This window comes from Cercospora kikuchii (genome assembly GCF_019650295.1).
Source record: "Cercospora kikuchii DNA, contig_00008, whole genome shotgun sequence".
Classification (NCBI taxonomy): domain Eukaryota; kingdom Fungi; phylum Ascomycota; class Dothideomycetes; order Mycosphaerellales; family Mycosphaerellaceae; genus Cercospora; species Cercospora kikuchii.
In genome coordinates, this window is record NW_025408589.1 from 2,195,172 (window position 1) to 2,214,620 (window position 19,449).

General features: G+C 52.2%; 9 protein-coding genes across 9 annotated transcripts; 4 read left to right on the top strand and 5 right to left on the bottom strand.

The window, feature by feature from the left end:
• Window positions 1-1,350: 1,350 nt before the first annotated feature.
• CKM354_001203900 (uncharacterized protein) lies at window positions 1,351-2,027 on the bottom strand (the record flags this gene model as incomplete). The annotated part of the gene is made up of 2 exons (XM_044807550.1): window positions 1,351-1,719; window positions 1,773-2,027. The coding sequence occupies 2 exons, from the start codon at window positions 2,025-2,027 to the stop codon at window positions 1,351-1,353; spliced, it is 624 nt and encodes a 207-aa protein (XP_044663485.1).
• Window positions 2,028-2,917: 890 nt separating this feature from the next.
• CKM354_001204000 (ribosomal 60S subunit protein L30) lies at window positions 2,918-3,528 on the top strand (the record flags this gene model as incomplete). Its single annotated transcript, XM_044807551.1, has 4 exons — window positions 2,918-2,983; window positions 3,044-3,158; window positions 3,223-3,272; window positions 3,430-3,528. 4 exons carry the CDS (start codon window positions 2,918-2,920, stop codon window positions 3,526-3,528), a joined length of 330 nt encoding a protein of 109 aa, XP_044663486.1.
• A 469-nt stretch (window positions 3,529-3,997) lies between these two features.
• Window positions 3,998-4,782, top strand: CKM354_001204100 (ribosomal 60S subunit protein L10; the record flags this gene model as incomplete). Its single annotated transcript, XM_044807552.1, has 3 exons — window positions 3,998-4,218; window positions 4,285-4,493; window positions 4,547-4,782. 3 exons carry the CDS (start codon window positions 3,998-4,000, stop codon window positions 4,780-4,782), a joined length of 666 nt encoding a protein of 221 aa, XP_044663487.1.
• Window positions 4,783-6,314: 1,532 nt separating this feature from the next.
• CKM354_001204200 (uncharacterized protein) lies at window positions 6,315-7,893 on the bottom strand (the record flags this gene model as incomplete). Its single annotated transcript, XM_044807553.1, has 2 exons — window positions 6,315-7,651; window positions 7,701-7,893. 2 exons carry the CDS (start codon window positions 7,891-7,893, stop codon window positions 6,315-6,317), a joined length of 1,530 nt encoding a protein of 509 aa, XP_044663488.1.
• Window positions 7,894-8,671: 778 nt separating this feature from the next.
• CKM354_001204300 (DNA-directed DNA polymerase) lies at window positions 8,672-11,605 on the bottom strand (the record flags this gene model as incomplete). The annotated part of the gene is made up of 1 exon (XM_044807554.1): window positions 8,672-11,605. One exon carries the CDS (start codon window positions 11,603-11,605, stop codon window positions 8,672-8,674), a length of 2,934 nt encoding a protein of 977 aa, XP_044663489.1.
• Window positions 11,606-12,113: 508 nt separating this feature from the next.
• Window positions 12,114-13,479, bottom strand: CKM354_001204400 (uncharacterized protein; the record flags this gene model as incomplete). The annotated part of the gene is made up of 5 exons (XM_044807555.1): window positions 12,114-12,293; window positions 12,365-12,997; window positions 13,053-13,180; window positions 13,234-13,251; window positions 13,317-13,479. 5 exons carry the CDS (start codon window positions 13,477-13,479, stop codon window positions 12,114-12,116), a joined length of 1,122 nt encoding a protein of 373 aa, XP_044663490.1.
• Window positions 13,480-13,850: 371 nt separating this feature from the next.
• Window positions 13,851-15,601, bottom strand: CKM354_001204500 (uncharacterized protein; the record flags this gene model as incomplete). Its single annotated transcript, XM_044807556.1, has 3 exons — window positions 13,851-14,048; window positions 14,107-15,297; window positions 15,350-15,601. 3 exons carry the CDS (start codon window positions 15,599-15,601, stop codon window positions 13,851-13,853), a joined length of 1,641 nt encoding a protein of 546 aa, XP_044663491.1.
• A 382-nt stretch (window positions 15,602-15,983) lies between these two features.
• CKM354_001204600 (uncharacterized protein) lies at window positions 15,984-17,185 on the top strand (the record flags this gene model as incomplete). The annotated part of the gene is made up of 3 exons (XM_044807557.1): window positions 15,984-16,500; window positions 16,553-16,791; window positions 16,838-17,185. The coding sequence occupies 3 exons, from the start codon at window positions 15,984-15,986 to the stop codon at window positions 17,183-17,185; spliced, it is 1,104 nt and encodes a 367-aa protein (XP_044663492.1).
• Window positions 17,186-17,593: 408 nt separating this feature from the next.
• CKM354_001204700 (uncharacterized protein) lies at window positions 17,594-19,324 on the top strand (the record flags this gene model as incomplete). The annotated part of the gene is made up of 5 exons (XM_044807558.1): window positions 17,594-17,739; window positions 17,791-18,839; window positions 18,913-18,961; window positions 19,022-19,169; window positions 19,217-19,324. The coding sequence occupies 5 exons, from the start codon at window positions 17,594-17,596 to the stop codon at window positions 19,322-19,324; spliced, it is 1,500 nt and encodes a 499-aa protein (XP_044663493.1).
• Between the last annotated feature and the right edge of the window lie 125 nt (window positions 19,325-19,449).

Here is a 19,449-nt window from a genome sequence, read left to right on the forward strand (position 1 = left end):
AACAGGCGCTAAAGATGCATACTTTCTTGGCCAGTTTGTGCTGTGCCGCCTACGCCGCGAACACTAGGCTGGCATATTAACACGACCTCCGAAAACCTCATGTTTCGAACAGGTACTCGTCGCAACTCCTAAGAATGTCAAATCCCTACATGATCAATCCGGACAGCCCACATAAAGAGATCCTGGTCGTACTGGACTTCAACTGCGATCTTGATCTGGAAAATTATCCCGCCTGGAATAACACACTGCAACAGATTTTGAACATGGCGCTTGTCAGGGTCTCATGTGGTCGAGAGTGATCGATAGACCACTCCAAGCCGTGATACATATCTGTAAGCCTGATGATGGTCTCTGATACGCAGTGAAAGAAAACTTGTTGACAAGACGCAGCCTGGCACCTTGATACAGAACCAGCACGAACAGAGCTCGCAAACGAGACCTGGATAGAACTGGCACCTTTCCTCCAGAGATGCCTCGATCGCAAGATGTCAAACTGGGTATCAGCTACTTCTTCACTACGTCCAGTCTTTTCCATGAGCTTGTTCTGATCACGGGCGGCCCTGACCTCTTTACACCTGAATGCCTCCAGAGTGTGGACTGGCTGCTCGAATGGACTATGCCTCAAATCAGTGGCACTCAATCTGAGTTTCTCCTCAGTTGCATTCGTGGCATCACAGCTCCTGAAGATCCGGGGGCTACGAGAACGATCGCTACACTATGGGCTTGGCCTAGTCTGCAGCGTCGAGAACAGTTCATAGACCCGAAGCAGGATTCGCTTGGAGGAGGCACACAGTACCATGATCTGTTTGGGCTCACAATGCGCAGACTTGAGGGTTGTGGAGCGACGGTGACAAAGTACTTGCTCCACTTGCAGCAATGGAGGCTAAAGAAGAAACCAGAAAAGCGACGAAGAAAGTGCGTTGTGCTGTAGTTCTTCGATCGCTGCCTGCAGTGCATGGCACGAGCCTTGGAGTCCCGTACACTGCCTGCTTACATGTCGGGATCAAAGCGGGTGGTTCCCAAGGCTGCTCCTTACATGCGACGTGCTCACGGGTTGTGGATCGCGCGCAAACAGCTCTGATCACCCAAAGCACTCGCGTAAAGGCTTCTTTTGTCTCTCAGAATCCCAGAGGCTCTAAGCTGACTGGGTGCGCCTTGGGCGAAATTGTGCTTTAGAAGACAGTCCGAGACATCGCTGCCGTCCGTCGACAACTTTGGATCAGCAAGCGCCAAAAGGTCTTTCTTGGCAGAAACCGATAGAAAGCTCTCGGGTAGCTAGCTTGGTCTAGAGCAAGGCTGTACTGCAGAGGATCGGCCGCAACACCACTGCCTGGGCCCGACGGCTCTGGGTCAAGGCTTGTAGTCATCCCGATATCCATGCACTACTTCCTCACAGCTACTCTCTTCCCTCTGCAAACCCTCCTTGCCAATTTCAAGCTTCCAGTTCGAATCAGGTATCTGACACTCCGGACTTCCTTGATTGGCGAGAACTGCACCAATATTCGCCTCTTGGTACGTTTTGTATATTTTCCGTGACTGCAGGTTCACAAAGAGAATTACGATGCCTCGTGTAGGGTATGGCTTGGTTGTGAACTCCCAATACCATGTGATGGTGTCGCAAGTGTTCGATGTGAAGATAGTGTTGACGCTAGGTACGGCAGGGACGGCAGCTTCCTGTTCGAGCATCTCTTGCAGATTGTGCGCGAGCGTGGCGTTCAGCTGAAATCTTGTGAGATATGGACAGCAGCTTTCGGGGAGCGCACTGAACATACTGGTTTCTGAAAGACGTAACTCAGGCTATCGGAAGCCGTGGTGACATTCTCATCAAGCAGCTCTTCCAGCACCGTCCTGTTACCTGGATATTTTGTAAGGTACAGAGTGTATTTCTCGATGATTTGCGCCGTCTCGTCTCTCGTAAGGCAGGACTCATTGGTATTTCCACTGCTGCTTTCTGCGTGGACTAAACCGCCGCTTAGGACTAGCAGGAGCAGAAAGACCAATGTTGAGACTCTCGCCGGGACTGCCATCCTTATTGTTGATTTTGATGGAGACGAATGGGAGAGAGAAAAGAGCCTTCAGGAAGAAGACCGCTGGAGACCCGGCCATGGTCGTCACAGGTATCGGAAGCGAAACGATCTTGCTTCAGAAGGAGAGCTCCCTTCTGAGGCGTTTGATGTCCTTATGCTGCATGTTGTGCAGCCACGGACTGCTTGAGCTGTCCCATCTTACCTTGCAGCTTATTGACATCATGGAGACACAACACAATAGCATGATGAACAGTGCTTTGCGTCTATTTCGTTTGATCGCCTTGGCAGCATGGCCGTCCCCAAGGATTTGCTGGTCTGGAGAGGAGGCGTGCAATCTTGGCTCCCTGTTATAATTGCGAGCAGCTAAGGGAAAGGGTCCAGTTGTGCAAGATGCTTCGAAGCAATGAGAAAATTCGCAGTTGCCTGAAGGGAGTGCGTGGCAGCGATTGTGCAACGGACTGTTTCAACACAAGAACAGCCCGCGCTAGCGCAGTGGGCTCGCTGATGAACTCCAATAGTCATGTCACTGCCGCATTTGTCAGACTCAGGACCAGGTTTCAGGCGCGAGATGTCTGTGTGACAGAGTAAATCCGGGCTCAAGGAATACCAATACTGCACCGTTCCTGGCACGATGGTCCTGCCATATCTGAGGCGTTGCGTTTGACTGTACGAAAGTCCAACGAGTGCAAGGTTCTTGACGTGAAGATCAAGGAGGAGGTAATGGAGGGTCACGGTCGTCAGTGCGGAACACGGCGAGCGGGAGCACCCGCTCGGATTCGGAAAGCCGCAAATCTTGGCTCGTGCAAATTGGAATTTCGAGCTTGCGCTTTCTGTCGATTCGTCTTGCAAGTCAGCGAAGGTCATCACAGCCGGAGACACAATCATTCACAATGGCACCAAAGAAGAGCAGCAAGACCCACGACAGCATCAACGCTAAGTTGGCCCTGACTATCAAGGTGCGCATGCGCAGCCCGCACGATCGCTAGCACAGCACAATGGACTGACTTCTCGCACAGTCTGGTAAGGTCACACTTGGCTACAAGTCGACCCTCAAGTCGCTTCGCTCCGGCAAGGCCAAGCTTGTCATCATCGCTGGCAACACCCCTCCTCTCCGCAAGTCCGAGCTCGAGTGTACGTTGCAATCACAGATCGAGAGACATTGGTGAAAGAGGGCAGGGACTGACGGGATACACAGACTACAGCATGTTGGCCAAGACTGCTGTCCACCACTTCTCCGGCAACAACGTAAGTGCCACTTGAAAACGGATACCAACCTTTGCGCCTAGCGAAGGAGCCTCTATCAAGGCTCTGGAGGGTGCGCTCTCTTGAGCCCTGAGAAGAAGCTGCTTCAACAGGCGCTTTGGAGGGAAACGACTCGTACTAACCATCGTGCGTGATGTAGATTGAGCTCGGTACCGCCTGCGGTAAGCTCTTCCGCTGCTCGACCATGGCCATTCTCGATGCTGGTGACTCCGACATTCTGTCCACAACTCCTCAGTAGAGGGAGAGTACGAGGAGGAAGTAGATGCATGAGCAGGGAACTATCAGCAGCACCAGTCCTGAGACGCGGCAAACAGTGCTCGTCCAGATGACGATTTCGGATGAGGAAAAGTCCGCATTCTGATGGCCGTATGCCCATGTCTTCTGCGCAGGCATCTTTCTTCAAATAGCCTGCAGATTCCCACCAATGCAAATGCATCTTCTGTGCCAGAAATCGCTCATCGTGACTCACTGCTCCTTTCATCGTATTCATGCCTTGATTTCTAAGGTGTAGTCTCACATCCTCAGACCACCGGTCCAAAGTTGCCCCGATGCGGCGGTGGCCTGAGCCGCTGAGTTTGCCACACTCCGTCAATTTGTAAGCCGAGTGCGTGCGGCTTGGCAAACGGCCCTCGCTGAACCTCGTCCTCAGTCGTCCTCTCCTCCTCACACACCACACCCAACGACACACCCACCGCAATACCGTCGCAATGGCCCGTCGTCCAGCTCGCTGCTACCGCTACTGCAAGAACAAGCCGTACCCAAAGTCGCGCTTCAACCGTGGTGTGCCAGACCCAAAGATTCGAATCTTCGACCTTGGCCGCAAGCGTGCAAACGTCGACGATTTCCCAACCTGCGTCCACCTCGTCTCCAACGAGTATGAACAGCTGAGCTCCGAGGCTCTCGAAGCCGCCCGTATTTGCGCCAACAAGTGAGCCGCTCCGAGGGAAGAGAAGGTCAGAGAAAGATGCAGGACACTGACGGAATATCGCTACAGGTACATGGTCAAGACCGCCGGAAAGGAAGGTTTCCACCTCCGTGTTCGTGCCCACCCATACCACGTCGTCCGCATCAACAAGATGTTGTCGTGCGCCGGAGCCGATAGACTCCAAACTGGAATGCGTGGTGCTTTCGGAAAGCCAAACGGCACCGTCGCCCGTGTCAACATCGGCCAGATTCTCCTCTCGATCCGCACTCGTGACTCTCGTAAGTCATACGCTGCACACTGCACTCGTCGACCACGTACTAACATCCCAAAGACCGCCCAACCGCCATCGAGGCCCTCCGCCGCTCGCAGTACAAGTTCCCAGGTCGCCAAAAGATCATCGTCTCCAAGAAGTGGGGTTTCACCCCTCTCGACCGCGCCGAGTACATCGAGAAGCGCAAGGCCGGTGCCATCCGTGTCGATGGTGCTTACGTCCAGTTCCTCAGCAACCACGGCCCAATCGAGTACAACATGCGCCGATTCCCAGACGCTTTCCAGCAAGAGGCATAGATGGATGTTTCCTGGAGGGTTCTTGGGCTTGACGTAAGGCATAGATGATGAAATAGACATGATGAAAAGGCCGTCCTACGGGACAGGCCTAAAAGGGCATCCCGCGGCAGGAGTTTCAGTGCCGGGAATGGATGCACTTGGGTTTTTATGAACAGTCTACATCATGCCGAATGGAAGCGAGTTGTGAAAGAGCAAATTGTACCCATGTCATTTTGGATTGATCAGCTGCATGGCAGGTTTGATTGATGCTCGTCTCTACAAGTCTTGTGCTGACATGTGACTTCCGTTCCTATCGGGCCATCGCCTGATGCTTGCCAGTCCTCCAAGTGGTGCCGAGCATTGTAGCGCTATTGTTCCCTGGAAGCGGGTTGATTCTACGAGGGAGCAGAGTCAGCCAGTGTCATTGCAAATTAGACGTCTTACTTGACAGAAGAAACCCTCACCTCGACCTTGCCATTCAGCGGTATTTCACTGCGATTGCCCGCCAATGTCAGCAGCAGCTTCTCTCATCCCAGGCATTTCGCATTCAGACATTGTCCCAGCATTCAGGCCTGCACAGAACTCGTCCTCGCACGACACTCGATGACTGGTGCTCGAAGTCTCTGGTCGTGAGTGGGGGCATCGTCTCGCCGTGGCCATGTGCGTGGGTCGGCGCTTTGTAAGTCGACATCTTCAATGTGCACAGGCTCTTCGTGTTGGACAGTCCGGGTGTCAGTGCGTTTGACGTACCAGACGCACGTGAGCCAGTAGATGAAGAGACAAAGTGTGCCGATGAGCGCGAGGCAGATTACGATGATGGCGATGCTGTTCATGATTATGGATGATGTGGTGGTGGGTTGGAATGTGATGTTGAGGTTGTGACTTGTGGTTTGTCGTCTGCGAGAGTTGCAATGAGGCAGGTGCGCAATATGTGAAGTGAAGCAAACGACCGTCGGCTGTCACGTTGGAACTGTTTGTTCTACGAAGGTTCGACCGCTGATGGTGGACCAGGCTGGTACTTTCTGATAATTTGTGGCGGAAACTTGCTAGAACTCTTGATATTGCTATGAAAAATGAGGGGATGTAGCCGAGCCGTGCTGCTATATTGATTGAGAAGCGGCTGGCCCAGCTCAGCTTTAGTAAAAAGGTGCAATCGCAATTATGCTCGAAGACCTTGTCGCCATTTCTGGTGTGTTGAATTATTGCGCGTTGACAGAGCCGTACCTTGAGCATCGTTATATGATGTAGTCTTCTTGTGGTCTTCGGAATTACGTTGGCGCCTCAAAAGTCGTCTGGTCTTGATGGCGGGTACGGTACTGCCTGAGCATTCGACTGGAGTTCAAGAGGTCGCGACGAGAATAATGGCTGAAGTGCTTGTAGTAATGTTTCCTTGGAAACAATAACCACCAAGCTCGCTATATGCTTTGTCTATCGTTCTTAAACTCTGGATGCAATAGAGACAATCTCCAAGGGCAGGAAAAGGCCAAGCTCTCTCGTGTGGCGCTCTGCGCTACTTCTTTAATGTCAATTCGTGCTGTCTGCTTTTATTCGCTTCAGATCTTCTCCACCTGCTCTGCTTGCACTGCACTCTTTTCCGTCGATGCGAGGTAGAGAGGAACATCCTCTGGCAACATCTTCGCCACCTTGACCGGCTGTAAAGGATTCGTTGAGCGAACGAAGAACGCATCAATGTCCTCCAACGATCTGTTTCTGGTCTCCGGCAAGAAGAGGTAGAAGACAACCACCGAGAGCAAATTCGTGCAAACATAGACCAAATAGTACTTCCATTGAATAGAGTCGAAGGCGATAGGCGTCACTTCGGCCACCATGAAGTTGAAAAGCCAATTGCTGCACCCAGACATCGCAGTCACCTTCGCCCTGATGTGGAGAGGCGCTATCTCGCTGCTGTACATGAACGGGATGAGGAACATGCCAATTGGGAAAGCTGCGAGAGACAGGAAATAAAACAAGAGACTGCAGCCTGCAGCGGTTCTGTTTGTGGGGTCCGACTGGAGTCCTGCGAGCCCAGCGTTCGCGACACACATGAAGAATGCTCCAGTGATGAGCAGCTTACGTCTTCCAAAGCGATCGATCAGAAACACGGCTGAGGTTGCCATGAGGAACTGCCAAGTTTGCAAGCAGCTTGAGATGATTCGAGAGAGTACTGCGCTATACCCAAGTCGCTGTTGGAGGATTGTGTTGGAATAGAACGTAATTACGTTGACGCCAGAAAGCTGAGCGAGAACATTGACTCCAATGGCGATAAGAGTGCGATTGAGATGCCGATTCTTGGTTCTCGCGAAAGGATTGCTTGAATGCCCTTGACTCTCTACTTCCAAAGACTGTCGGATGGAGAGTAATTGTTCAGCTACGAAAGCAGAGTCCTCGGGTTCGTCTTCGAGCTTCGCCAGGACCAGTCTTGCCTCTTCAAATCGATCCTTGCCCGCTAGCCACCGTGGTGATTCTTCTAGCATGGGAACCATGATCATCACAATGATGGGAAAGAATGCCTGGAAAGCGATCGGAAACCGGAAACTTGCACTTGATTCGCGAGCAAAGTAGAGGCCAAACTCAAGCCAGCCGACGAACATGACTCCAAAAATGGCTGCAGAGCCTTCGAGCATGATGAGACCTCCACGTTGATGAGCATCTGAGCTTTCTCCCACCCAGGTGGGTACTGTGGCCGTGAAAGATCCGACTCCAAGACCTGTGATGATGCGAGCCACGATAAGTTGTGCGAGTGAGTAGGCCGTAGACTGCAGAATCACTCCAATGAGAACGACGACCGCTCCGCCGAAGGTTGTCCATTTCCTCCCGTACTTTTCTCCAAAGAAGAAGCAGGCCAAGGCACCAAAAGCGGCGCCAACTTCGTAAAGTGCCACGGCAGTACCTCAAGAACGTCAATAAATATTCGTCGCTAGTCGTCGAACTCCAAATACCTTGCAACGTGGAGTGCTGACTCTTCAGCGTAGATGTACTCGTATCTATCTCCGGGAACTGCTTGACAAATGTTGGAAGAGTCAAGAGACCATTCATCAACGCTTGATCGTAGCCTTGAAGAATCCAGGCCGCCGCGCCTGTGAGTGCCAATGCTATCCGCAGTCTTTTGCCTCGCAACTTTAGATCGGCCATGCTGCGAATTGTCAATGTGGTCAGAAGCGTGACGAACGAAATGTCAAGATGTAGACTACACAAAAGTCAAGCAGATGATTAAGGGAGACGACGCAGACGCTAGGAATGAAATGCAGTGAGAATGATACAATGGAGGTGAGCGTGGAGGATGTGGAGAATAGCATATGCCTGCCTCCGCATGATACTCGCATTGTAGCGTCAGCGACTAGGCCTTGTCGTGGGGATGAACATCGGCACCAAGGTCTCCGCAAGTCGTCATTGGCCTTTTGAGTGTTGATGCGCTATCTTGGATCGTTGCAGAAGTGGTATGCCGCGTGTCAACGGCATCTGGCTGATGACGAACGCTGGCGAAATGGTGACTTTGGGCAGAATCTTCGAATAATCGCGCGGCCATCATCGTATGAATGAGTACTTGGTGCCACGGAGTGCTTTGATACAGGGCAATTTGGACACTAGTAGCTATCAGTAGAGACATCAGTAACGCTTTACTATCAAAAGCTCGTGGAGGTACGTTGGGGCGGATGTGACGGCACGGAATCGCGCGAAAAGTGGCATGGATATGAAGATGCTTAGCCATGAACAAGCCTCACCAAGCTCCGTAGTGGAGCCCTCGGCGTTTGCAGGAGGACTCCAAAAGCCGTCTGTCAGCAGCGTGCGGCAGCCAAATTTTCTTGCTGAACATGGCGCTCTCTCGCGGTTGTTCTCTACCGCAGGTAGACCCGTTACCAACCTTGCCAGGTGTGCAGCTTCCCTTTCTTCAGAGAAAGCTAGAACCTATCTATCGCTGCATTGTCCAGCTGTGCCAGTCATTGAGGACACTCCCATGGATCTTCGACTTCATATTTCTGCGCCATTCACCCCGCAACTTGGTGTACATTCCATCGATCTTCTCGAATGCCTGATCCGGATCCAGCCCCACGAGCACTTTCGCCAGGAATTGACTGCCACGGCTGCACGCAGAGGCGTGGATCTTGCTGCCACCTAAACGCATCTCATCGTGTACGTTGCTGAGGATTTTGAAAAGTTCTTCTGTGTCGTTGATTTCTGGCAGTGCCTTCTGCTTCTTGCTTCTGTCGAAATATGTCTCCAGAACATCTAGTGCCTTCTGCGCTGTCGGCTGGCTTGTGGTAGTGCGAGCCAGAGTGATCAGAGGCAGTATCAAATCCACAGCAAGAGGGTTCGAGTACTGCGACTTGACATAGATAGCAAGCAGGTCCAGAACACGGTTCTTCAAGTTGACAACATCTTCCTTGGCATCCTTGTTCTCTTGCTTGTTGTTCGTGCGTTTGCTGCGCTCCTTGAAGATGGTCTCCAGATGTGGTGTTATCGCCATCATTTCGTCATCGTCCATGTCAGAGCCATCATCGTCCGAGTCGTCTTCCATGCCAGCTGTGCCAAGCGCATCGGCCAGCTTGCGATCGAATTCTGCTTCTTCATCTTCTCCTGCGCCACCTTCAGCATCACTTTCAGAGCTATTGGATTCCGAATCCGATGTCGCATCATTTTCGTCCGCGGCTCCAGAGACTTCTCCACCCACGATTTCCACATCTGATGCATCCTCGACGTCTTCCATGTCAATGTCCTCGTCGCCCTCCTCCTGGTCCTCTTCTTCCTCATCCTCCTCTCCCTCTTTGAAGAGCTCACGCTTTCCGGCCAGAGTCTCCTTCGGTTCCAGCACGCTGATCATGGACTGCAGACCGTCCGCAGTGACCTCGGAGGCAAAGGCGGCGAAGACCTGTTCGGCTAGCTTGCGGAAGAGGGCTGACGGCTTGGCCACAAAGCTGAGCAGTAACTCAATGAGCAGTAACGAAGAGTCTTCGGTCTTCGCGCTGGTGAAATGGCTGGTAATGTCCTTGAGCACTTCTGCACCATCTGGTTCCTGTTTGTAGACCTGAAGAATTCCAAGTAATAAGAGCAATTGCGAAGCTTTCGCGACAACTGCTTTGCTACCCTTTTTGCTCTCGGCTTTCGTTGCTGCCTTCGCTAGCGCCTTCTGGGCTTCTCGGACAGCTTTCAATGCGTCGCTCTCTAACTCCGCCGCCAGCGAGGTGCCAATGGCCTCCAGTCTGTCCACTACTACAAGAGGTGCGACCACGGCCTGGTCGAGAGGGAGATTCACCATATGGCCGAGTGCCGAGATGAGGCGATCTTGGAACACAATACGGGTGGCACTGCTGAGTGGCGTAGAGAGATGTTCTGCCTGGAAGCTCAAGTCGGTCATGTTGCGGAGTGCCACCTTCAGCCACTGTGCTGGCTTATCACCTTTCTTGAAAAATTGCTCGGGTTGGCTCCTTCTCGATCGAATGATCGACAGCTGAGCATCTGCGAGTAGACGGCGCTTCTTTTCCACATCAGTCTGTTCAGCGGAAGCACGGCAAATGTCGTTGATGACCTTCACCACATGAACCAAGCTCTCCGGATCCGCGGCGGCGAGGAGACTGTCCACAGTCTGGCGAGACAGCTTGTCCAGGTTAGGCGGCATAACCTCGAGCAGCTTCGAGACCATTTCTGCAGCGGCTGCTGGATCCGTCTTCCCACGTGCTTCCATGGTCCTGAGTGGCACGGCAGAGGCAGCGAACAAAGTGCGGTCCGATTTCGAGCGTTGATCAACTACACACCGGATTATACTCTGGTGCACGACATCTCCCAAAAGTTCCGCAGGGGCAGCTTTGATGGCTTGACTGAAGATCTGCAGGCCGAGAGACTTCCTCTCTGCGGAAGAATTGGGAGAAAACATAGGCTTTGCCACACAATCTTCCCAGAATTGGGACAGGTCTTTGCCATCATCATTCTGGTAGAGGTGCTGTAGAATAACGCTCCATGCGAGATTCGGCATAGATTGTCGCGCTCCAGACGCCTTATTCTTCTTCTTGCCTTCACCGTTCTGCTGCGCCGGCTCATTATCCTTCACTTCCACTGCGTTTTTGAGTAGTATGCGCGTGAGCTCCCCCCGATCTTGTGATGAGAGCGGGTTCCTGTGATGCCAGACCTTTTTGGGGAGCTTGACGCTTTCAAAATTGTCCTTCGCTGTTAACCAAATAGCCACGCCTTCGGGCGACTTCAACAGGCCCTTCGAGTCCAAGGCGGTGATCAAAGGCAGGACCAAGGTCTCGTTGCCAGGCGTTTTCAAAAACTCCACCAAGATCAAGCCACATTCGCTCCGGATCCACTCCTTCTGAAGCGCCAGGTCGGACACAGCATCAAACACAGAACTGACTTCGGCCTCCGAAGCACTGCGCAGGATGTCGCTGAGCAAGATTGCATGAAGTGCGTACATGCGACCGAGCAAGTAATTCCGCTCCTCGCCTCCACGGTCGTTAGCAGGCGTCAGTGCTGAAATCTTGCTGAGGATCTCCTCGAATGACAAGAGGCTGCGCTTGCCGCCACGCGCAAATCTGAGCACTTCAGCGAGGGCAATGGAGAAGCCAAGTCGAGACGCTCGAGCGCCGCTACAAACGCCAATGACAAGGCGCGTCACCGCTCTGTCGACGCGGTTCTTGAACTCATTCTCGTCGTCCGCAAGATGTTGGAGGAGCTCTTTCGTGGCCTCGATGCGAGCTTCGGGAAGTTCTTCGCCAAGCTTGCGCAGGATCCTGTTCAGTTCCTTCTGATCTGAGCTCTGCTCCTTGATGCCCATGCGCTGTTTGCGTGTGGGATGAACATTCTGCTCGCCTCCCTCGTCATCTTCGTGGGGGCGTTTGGTACCTGTCATGGCGTTGACCTTTGCATGTGGTTGTTTCCCTGGAAAAGTTCAAAGTGAAGGTCAACATTCTCCAAAAAGTTCAAGGCCACCGGAAAGCGCGGGCCGAAGCCGCAACTGAAACCTTAATCGTTCTTCCGCGTCTCCTCTCTCTCCTCTCTCCTCTCTTATCATCTCCTCGCAATGCACGCTGCGACCGCAAAGGATCGCTTCACGTCCTGGTATCTGCGGAAATCGCCGATTTCCATTCAAGAGCGTCTCAGAATGGCAGGGTGACGGCCAATGTAATGCCAGTCGCTCAGTTGAGAAAAACAGCTACCGGCACAAGCCTCAAAGAAGGCCTGACACATCGCAACTGAGGCACATCATCTGCCCGCAAATTGAGGGTATTTGTCATCATATTGACTTGTTTGGCAGTATGAGCATGCAATCTTCACTTTCAAACGCTACTATATCGTGGTTCAGAAATGCCGTATCTATGGTTTATGGATTGATAGCTGCCACTGCTGCTCAGCTTCAGCTACAAGTTACACGCTCCTGTCGACATATTCGTTCCACCACCGTTCTCCTTCAACCTCGGAAACAGCTCCAGAGCGTTTCGGAAATGGACCTGCTCTCGGAACTCAGAGGACACTTCGATAGTGTTCCACTGCTTCAAGAACGCCGGATAAGCTGGTGCTGGGGCATATGGAAAGTCGCTCTGTGAGTTGAGATCAGTCTCTACACATGAACCGTTATCCTCTTTGGTATGCGACAAATGATCACACGTACCCCGTACAGGATGTTTCCACTCGGAACTCCCGTCTCCATCAGACTCCTCACTACTGCCGGCGCAGCCGAGAGCGCGAGATCAAAATGGAATGAGCGAAAATCCTGCATAATCTGCTCATATGTGAGACCAGTCGTGGCGTTACTGACTGTCGAGTTGACGACCGACAACGGAGTTGCGACGCGACTGATCAAGTAGGGCAACGTTCCTCCTCCGTGAGAGAGAATTACGCTGCAATTGGGGAACTTGCGCCTCGTGCCGCTGAACAGCATATCCATCGCTGTGCGCGTTGTCTCGTGCGGGTAGTCGACAACAGGTTGAGGGAGCTGAGCATTCGCCCTTCCGAGATCGCGTGGATGAGTAGGGTGCACGAACACTACAGCCTTCCGACGATTCAGCTCTGCCCAGATAGGCTCGAGGGATGGATGACCAAGGTATGTAGTATTGCTCCCGTAACGCGAGAACAGGCAGACTCCATCTGCTTTCAGAGTGTCGAATGCATAAGATATTTCGGCCAGCGCAGCTGCAGTGTCTTCAATATTTCCGAGGGATAGGAAGAATCCGAAGGCTTGAGGATTAGAGTCGCGGATAGCGGCAGCTTTGACATTGAGGGTACGCGCCAGATCCCAAGACCGCTAGCGAACATGATCCATTAGCAGGCCGTGATGGGATTTGCGATGATGAACTCACTTTGCCTTCAACGATACATGCTCCCGGGGCAGTGATTGATAGGATGGAGGTCTTGATCCCAGCGCGGCTCATCAGTGCTTGGCTAGCCTCTAGAGACCATTGAGGAGTTGGCCATCCACTCGGGTCGCCTGGTCAGTTGCTTATTTAGGAGTGTTATCACGATGACTTGATTGTTGCTCACCTCCTGCAGCAGCGACAACTACAACGAACGTGTCAGTTACGCTCATGAAAGCCATGTTCTCTACTAGTCGAGCCAAACTATACCTTCGGCATATTCTGCTGGAACCCAATGGTGATGGGTATCGATCTTATCGACCTGTGGTTGACCAGGCCATGGGAACATCTTCGAGAGGATCCATTCTGGTACTTGGTTGAGCAATTGGCCGGCAGCCATAGTCGGCAGCAATGATAGCGTTGAGACTCGCATTGTGATTACCAGCAGCTTTTAGTTTTAACATCATCGTGCCGGCAACGCCGGATGCCTCCTTTTGTAGGCACCAATGACATGCCGAGGAGCTCTGTCTTGCCCGCATGGCGGATGCAAGTGTGGCTGCGGAGAAGCTTTGCTGATCGTGGGGAAGTCAGTGGAAGATTTCCGTTTCCGCTCGTGGTATGCGTGGCGTGGTACTGCTTCGTCCGCCGGACGAAGCCGAGACCTTGGATCGCAAAGGGCACATCCACCCTGTGCGGCTAGGATGTTAATGGTGATTTGTCATGGCAGACTAGTTTGCAAGTTCAAGTAACACTCCCGTATGGTGATGGCTGGTGTCTCAAAATTTACGCTCTGTATTGTTTTATTCATGCTAGAACACTAGCTCTCTGGAAGGTGTAGGCTTTTGGTGCTTCTCTTCTCGTCCTCGCAATATCTAGCACTCCAGAATCCATTGCGTTCTCTTTGATCAACTTCCTATATCGCTCTCCTCGCACCGAGACTTTGATTGGGAACGGCTCCTGGTTCGTCTCATGGTTCAGCCTTGTACTGTCTAAAAGACCATTCTGCAAACTTGTCAGCTAGCAATCAAGAGATAGGGTTCAAAAAATCGACGCAACTCACAGCTGCAAAGTCAAAACATTGAGCCAGTCTCGCGATGTTCAGCACAAGCCCACGTTGAGCTAAACGGTAGCCAACGCAAATTCGTCGGCCTCCCCCAAATTGCCACAGACCATGTGCGACATTCATCTCATTGCCGTCCAGCCACCTTGAAGGATCAAAAGAGTGTGGGTCCTCACAATCATTCCCTACTGCTACGCCATTGATGACGAAACTGACGCCAGCAGGGAATTTGTAGCCTTCGAAATCCAGGTCCTTGGATAGTGTGTGCTCGGGTGTAAATGGGAATATCGGTCTCCAACGTAGTACCTCTTTCACAGTCGCAGCGACCCACGGCAATGTAGAGATATCGCCCATTGTGGGACTTCTTATGGAGCCATCGATGTCACAGACGTTATCGACCTCGGCACGAATACGTTGGAAGATTCTGGGATGGTGGATCATCGCCATAATGAATATGTTCAGTGCTTCTCTCGTGGTATCGCTGCCAGCTTCGATAAGCTGCATTGCGGTATACATTGCTTCCTCTGCATTTCCTGTATATGCGGAGCCAGGCTCGAGCAGAACGTCTCGGCCCCACGACGGTGGAGCCGTACCCTGTTTGATAGCATCTCTCACGGGATCCCACCATTTGTGATAGACATCATTGTGAAATTGGCCAATCTTTTCCCAAAATGGGCGCCAGAGCTGAAGCCAGCGAGGTAATTTGTCCAAAATCGGGAACCAATCGGCCATGCTGCTACCAATGGACCCAACGAATTCTGAGACGAGTCTTTGTAGATTACTGAGGTCTTCGCCCGAGGCCTCGATCCTGGTCCCAAGTGCTATGCGGTGGACGACACTGTTCGCGTAGCGATAGTGATGAGCATACCACAGATCTGGGTGGAAGAGATACTCGGCCATCATTTGCGTGCTCTCGAGTTCTTGCCATTCGCCGTACTGCTGCAGAGCAGAGCCACTGAGTAGATGGTGCATCACGCGTCGGTTTTCGGTCCACTTTGCAGTAGGTTGCAAGAGAGATCGCATTCCGCGGCTGACAATTCCACTTGCCACAGGCATGTGGTTTCGTTCAGACGTGATGTTTCCTCGCTTCGCGATGATTTCGTGCGTTACTCTGTGGCTGTTGAGCAATACCCATGTTCTGGAGCCAAGGCGCAAGGTAGTCATCTCTCCATAGCCGGCGAGTCGTGTGAGCTGAGTGGCACATGTCAGCATATATGTCTGGCATTTGCTGTTCATCGCATACCAGTTTCTCGGGATTAGACTTGGCTGCCCTACCAAGATCAATAAGATTTCCGAGAAATGGAACTCCTCGTGGCCCGGGTGGCAGCTTCCATTTCTTGCGTGCTGTCAGGCTCAGTCGCCTGTCAATGGGAGCCAATTCATTGTAGAGCCACGTGATCGCTGCAATACAGATTGCAACGCCTGCTAGCAGAGGAAGAAAGCGGACGCGGAGAGTGCTGGCGACAAACTGCTGCAGAGAAGCAATTTCCGCCATTATAGGGAAACCTAGGCTGTTACCGCTGTAACGAAGCATCAATATTGTTATACAATATCGCGAGTTCTTTCAAGCACGCAACGCATGGGTGGAGCCACGCTCGCGGGGAAAGTGTATCTTTGTTCGTGGGGACGGTGTGCTTCCCCACGATGCTAATGCTTGGATCCAAATTACCGCCATCGCTGGGCACTGCCGGACAGCGATGGGAGAGTGCCGGTACCAGACTGCGGAAGGGTACCGCATGACCACCTTGGGCCACCGGTTTCATCGTACTCTCAGAAAGAGGTACCATGTCATCTGAAATAGCTGTCCAGAAATCAGAGCTGCCGCCGCAGCTTTGCTGCCTTGCTACGAGGACCTTCACGCCCAGCACTGCAAGAAAATGTCGATTCCACGCGAAGGCATTCACCTTGGATATGTTTTGTCCACGGTGGAACGTTTTATTACGAGCACCACGGTGATGGCCACGCTTGCAGGGTTCGCTATACTTCAGTGGGCTGGAACACTTCGTACTTCATCTTTGACACCGTGGACGATCTTCTTTGCAGCGGCGCTGAAACTGAACAAGAAGCTTGGAGAACGGTCGATCAATGCTGGAGAGAAGCCACAGAAGGTCAATTTCGATGATGAGGTTGTCGTTGTCACGGGCGGGAGCTCTGGTCTCGGAGAGTCTCTGGTACGATTCATCACATCGGCTTCGCAGAAAGCGCGAGTTGTCGTTGTCGATATCAATCCGCCGGTAGAACAAGGTAAGTACATTAAAGGCTGCGGCTTGAGCCTACTAACCAACGCAGTCGGACACCTCGTCAGATTCTTTGCTTGTGACTTATCCGATCGAACATCCTTGGGGGCCGTCGCGAACCAAATCAAACAGGAAGTTGGCGACCCAACTATGCTGGGTGAGTAGAACATTGACATAATGTCTGTACGTATCGCTGACTCTGCATGTAGTCAACAATGCAGGACTTTCGCGAGGACGCATGCTGGCAGAAACAAGCGCGAGAGATGTCTCTGCGACATTAAACGTCAACTTGGTAGCACCTTTTCTGCTCACGCGAGCATTCCTCCCCGCAATGATCGCAAGAAACCATGGCCACGTCTTGAACGTTTCATCTCTGAGCGCCTTCGTGCCATCCGCCGGATTGGCAGATTATGCGGCTTCCAAGGCAGGGCTGCTGGCAATGACCGAGGTGAGTCCTAGCGAATTATGTGCGATAGCGGCTAATTTTCCTTTAGTCACTTCGACTGGAGTTACGGCATGTTCACAATGCGAGGAAAGTGCGAGTTTCAGCATTTGTGTTCTCGTTTGTCAGGACCCCGCTGTTCAAAGGGGAAACGGGAGGTTCTGAATTCGTCTCACCAATTCTTCACGTTGATACCTGCGGCGAAGAAATGTTTCGTGTGTTGCAGCAGGGTGGCAGCGTGACCAAGTTCATGCCAACGATCGTAGGCACCATCGCGAGTGCCATCCAGTCATTCCCTAGGTGGCTGCAAGATACCATTCTTGATGGGACCATAAAGCTGAAGGTTGACTTCAAAGGGAGACAGAGGATAGATGATGACGGTCGTGTGCTTGCAGAGTGACTTGGCTTTCTTTCACTCATCGAAATTCCATGATGACACCATGCAAAGAAGGTGTCGTTCCAGCAGCGTCCCTAGCAGCCCTTTTCGACCCACAGTTTTGTGCTCATGTACTCCGTGGGGTATGATGGATCTAATTGGCTATCGATCGCAAAGACCAGAGTGCGGAGAGGTTGAGAACACCTTGTGGCAACCTAGCGCCCCGCAAGTACATGGTGTCCGGTGTTGAGTTTCGTGGGGCTGATTCTCCACGACGTCGTCCTCAGCTCAGCGCATCATTCCGCGCTGAAGCGGCGACTAGCAACAAGATCGACCTGCTGTTTCTTGAGGCTTTCAATGCACAAAACCGCCCGCAGCCGTCAGAATTTCCATTGAGATTGCACACTTCCATGAAATTGCAAGGACTACGACATGCCGGGGTCAGAGTACGATTCACTAGTTGCTTGCATTGGCTCTGGATTCTCTGGCATTTGCGTTGGTGCTCAGTTGAAGAGATGGTACAACGAGACGGACATTGTCTTTTTCGATCGACAAGAGTCCGCAGGGGGTACTTGGTGGTAAGCGTCGCTCAGCTCACGCTTTCGGCCTGCATTGACCTGAAGCTGTAGGATCAATACATATCCAGGCATCGCATGTGATGTACCAGCACCACTTTACTCGCTCAGTTTTGAGCAAAGCGCTACTTGGTCATCTCTTTTCCCTCCGGGTCGGGAAATTAAAGAGTACCTAGATCGAGTGGCTGCCAAGTACGACCTGCGCAGCAAGATGCGGTTTGCCTCTGATGTGCAAAGCTGTATTTGGGATGCCGAGCGACAACACTGGACACTGTCGATCAAGGACCTATACACCGGCGAAACGTACTCGCATACTTCTCGCATTCTGTTTGCTTCTTGCGGGCAGCTCCTTCGACCGAATGACCTCGACGTGCCAGGGTCGGAGACATTCGCTGGACCGATTTTTCATTCAGCACGCTGGCGAAAAGACGTGGACTGCACACGCAAGCGAGTCATCGTGATTGGCAATGGCTGTACAGCAGCTCAGATCGTTCCGAACTTGTTGAAAGACTCTCCCCCACAGTCTTTAACTCAGATCGTGAGGTCGAAACATTGGATCCTGGCCCCACCCGATGTGCAGTACACTTCGACATTGCGAGCAATTCTGGCTTACGTTCCTGGAGCGTTGTGGATGCTGCGGCTGCTTATATTCCTTGCTGCGGAACTCTCATTCCCGTTCTTTTACACTAATAGGCTGGCAGCATGGTACCGGAATCGTGCAACAGTCCGTGCCAAGGCCTACATGAGAAGCCAATGCCCTCCTGAATTGCACGACGCTTTGATTCCAAACTTCAAGCTGGGGTGTAAGCGTAGAATCTTCGATCCAGGATACCTGAAGTCCTTGCACGATCCACGAGTTCGTGTTGAAACACGAGCGGCTACACGTGTCATTCCCGAAGGCATTCGGATGTCCGATGGGGCGGTGCTAGAAGCCGATGTTATTGTGCTTGCTAATGGCTTTCGCACGAATTACTTTCTCGACCAGTTGAACATCGTTGGAGAAAATGGTAAGACTGTCCAGGAGCACTGGTCGCAGTTCGGCGGAGCTGAGGCCTACAACTGTTCGGCTTTGAGCGGATTCCCAAACTTCTTTGTGATACTTGGTAAGCAGGTCCCGTTCTAAGCTGGCTTCGTTCGCTCCGGAGCATACACTGACCTATGTGCTCCCACATGCAGGCCCGAACGCAGCTACCGGACACACGTCCGCGATCATGGCTTGTGAAAAGTCAGTCTCACTAGTGGTCGATCTTGACGAAGTTTGGCAACGACTGACATCAATTTGTAGTTCGGTCAATTATGCCTTGCGCGTTCTCAAACCGATATTGTCGGGTCGCCGCAAAATTGTGTCTCTGAAATCCGATGCAGAGCGCAGCTACGTGGAAGCGATGCAGAGTGCACTGGCAAAGCGTGTCTGGAACACCGGATGCCAATCTGTAAGCCTCAAACTGCTATTGACTGTCCTCTGCTGATCACCGTGCAGTGGTATGTTCAAGACAATAACTGGAATGCTATGTCCTACCCTTGGACCCAAGCACACTATTGGTTCCGAAGTGTTTTCCCAGTGTGGCGAGATTGGAGTTTGCAGTAGCCGCGTGATTTGTCCCCGCCGGCATTCGATCTACTGATGATGAGTCCGCTGCAGGAGCACTGCTTGTATCGTGCTGTACGTATGCGACTAGTATTGAAATGTGCCTCGATGTTCCCAATTCAGCA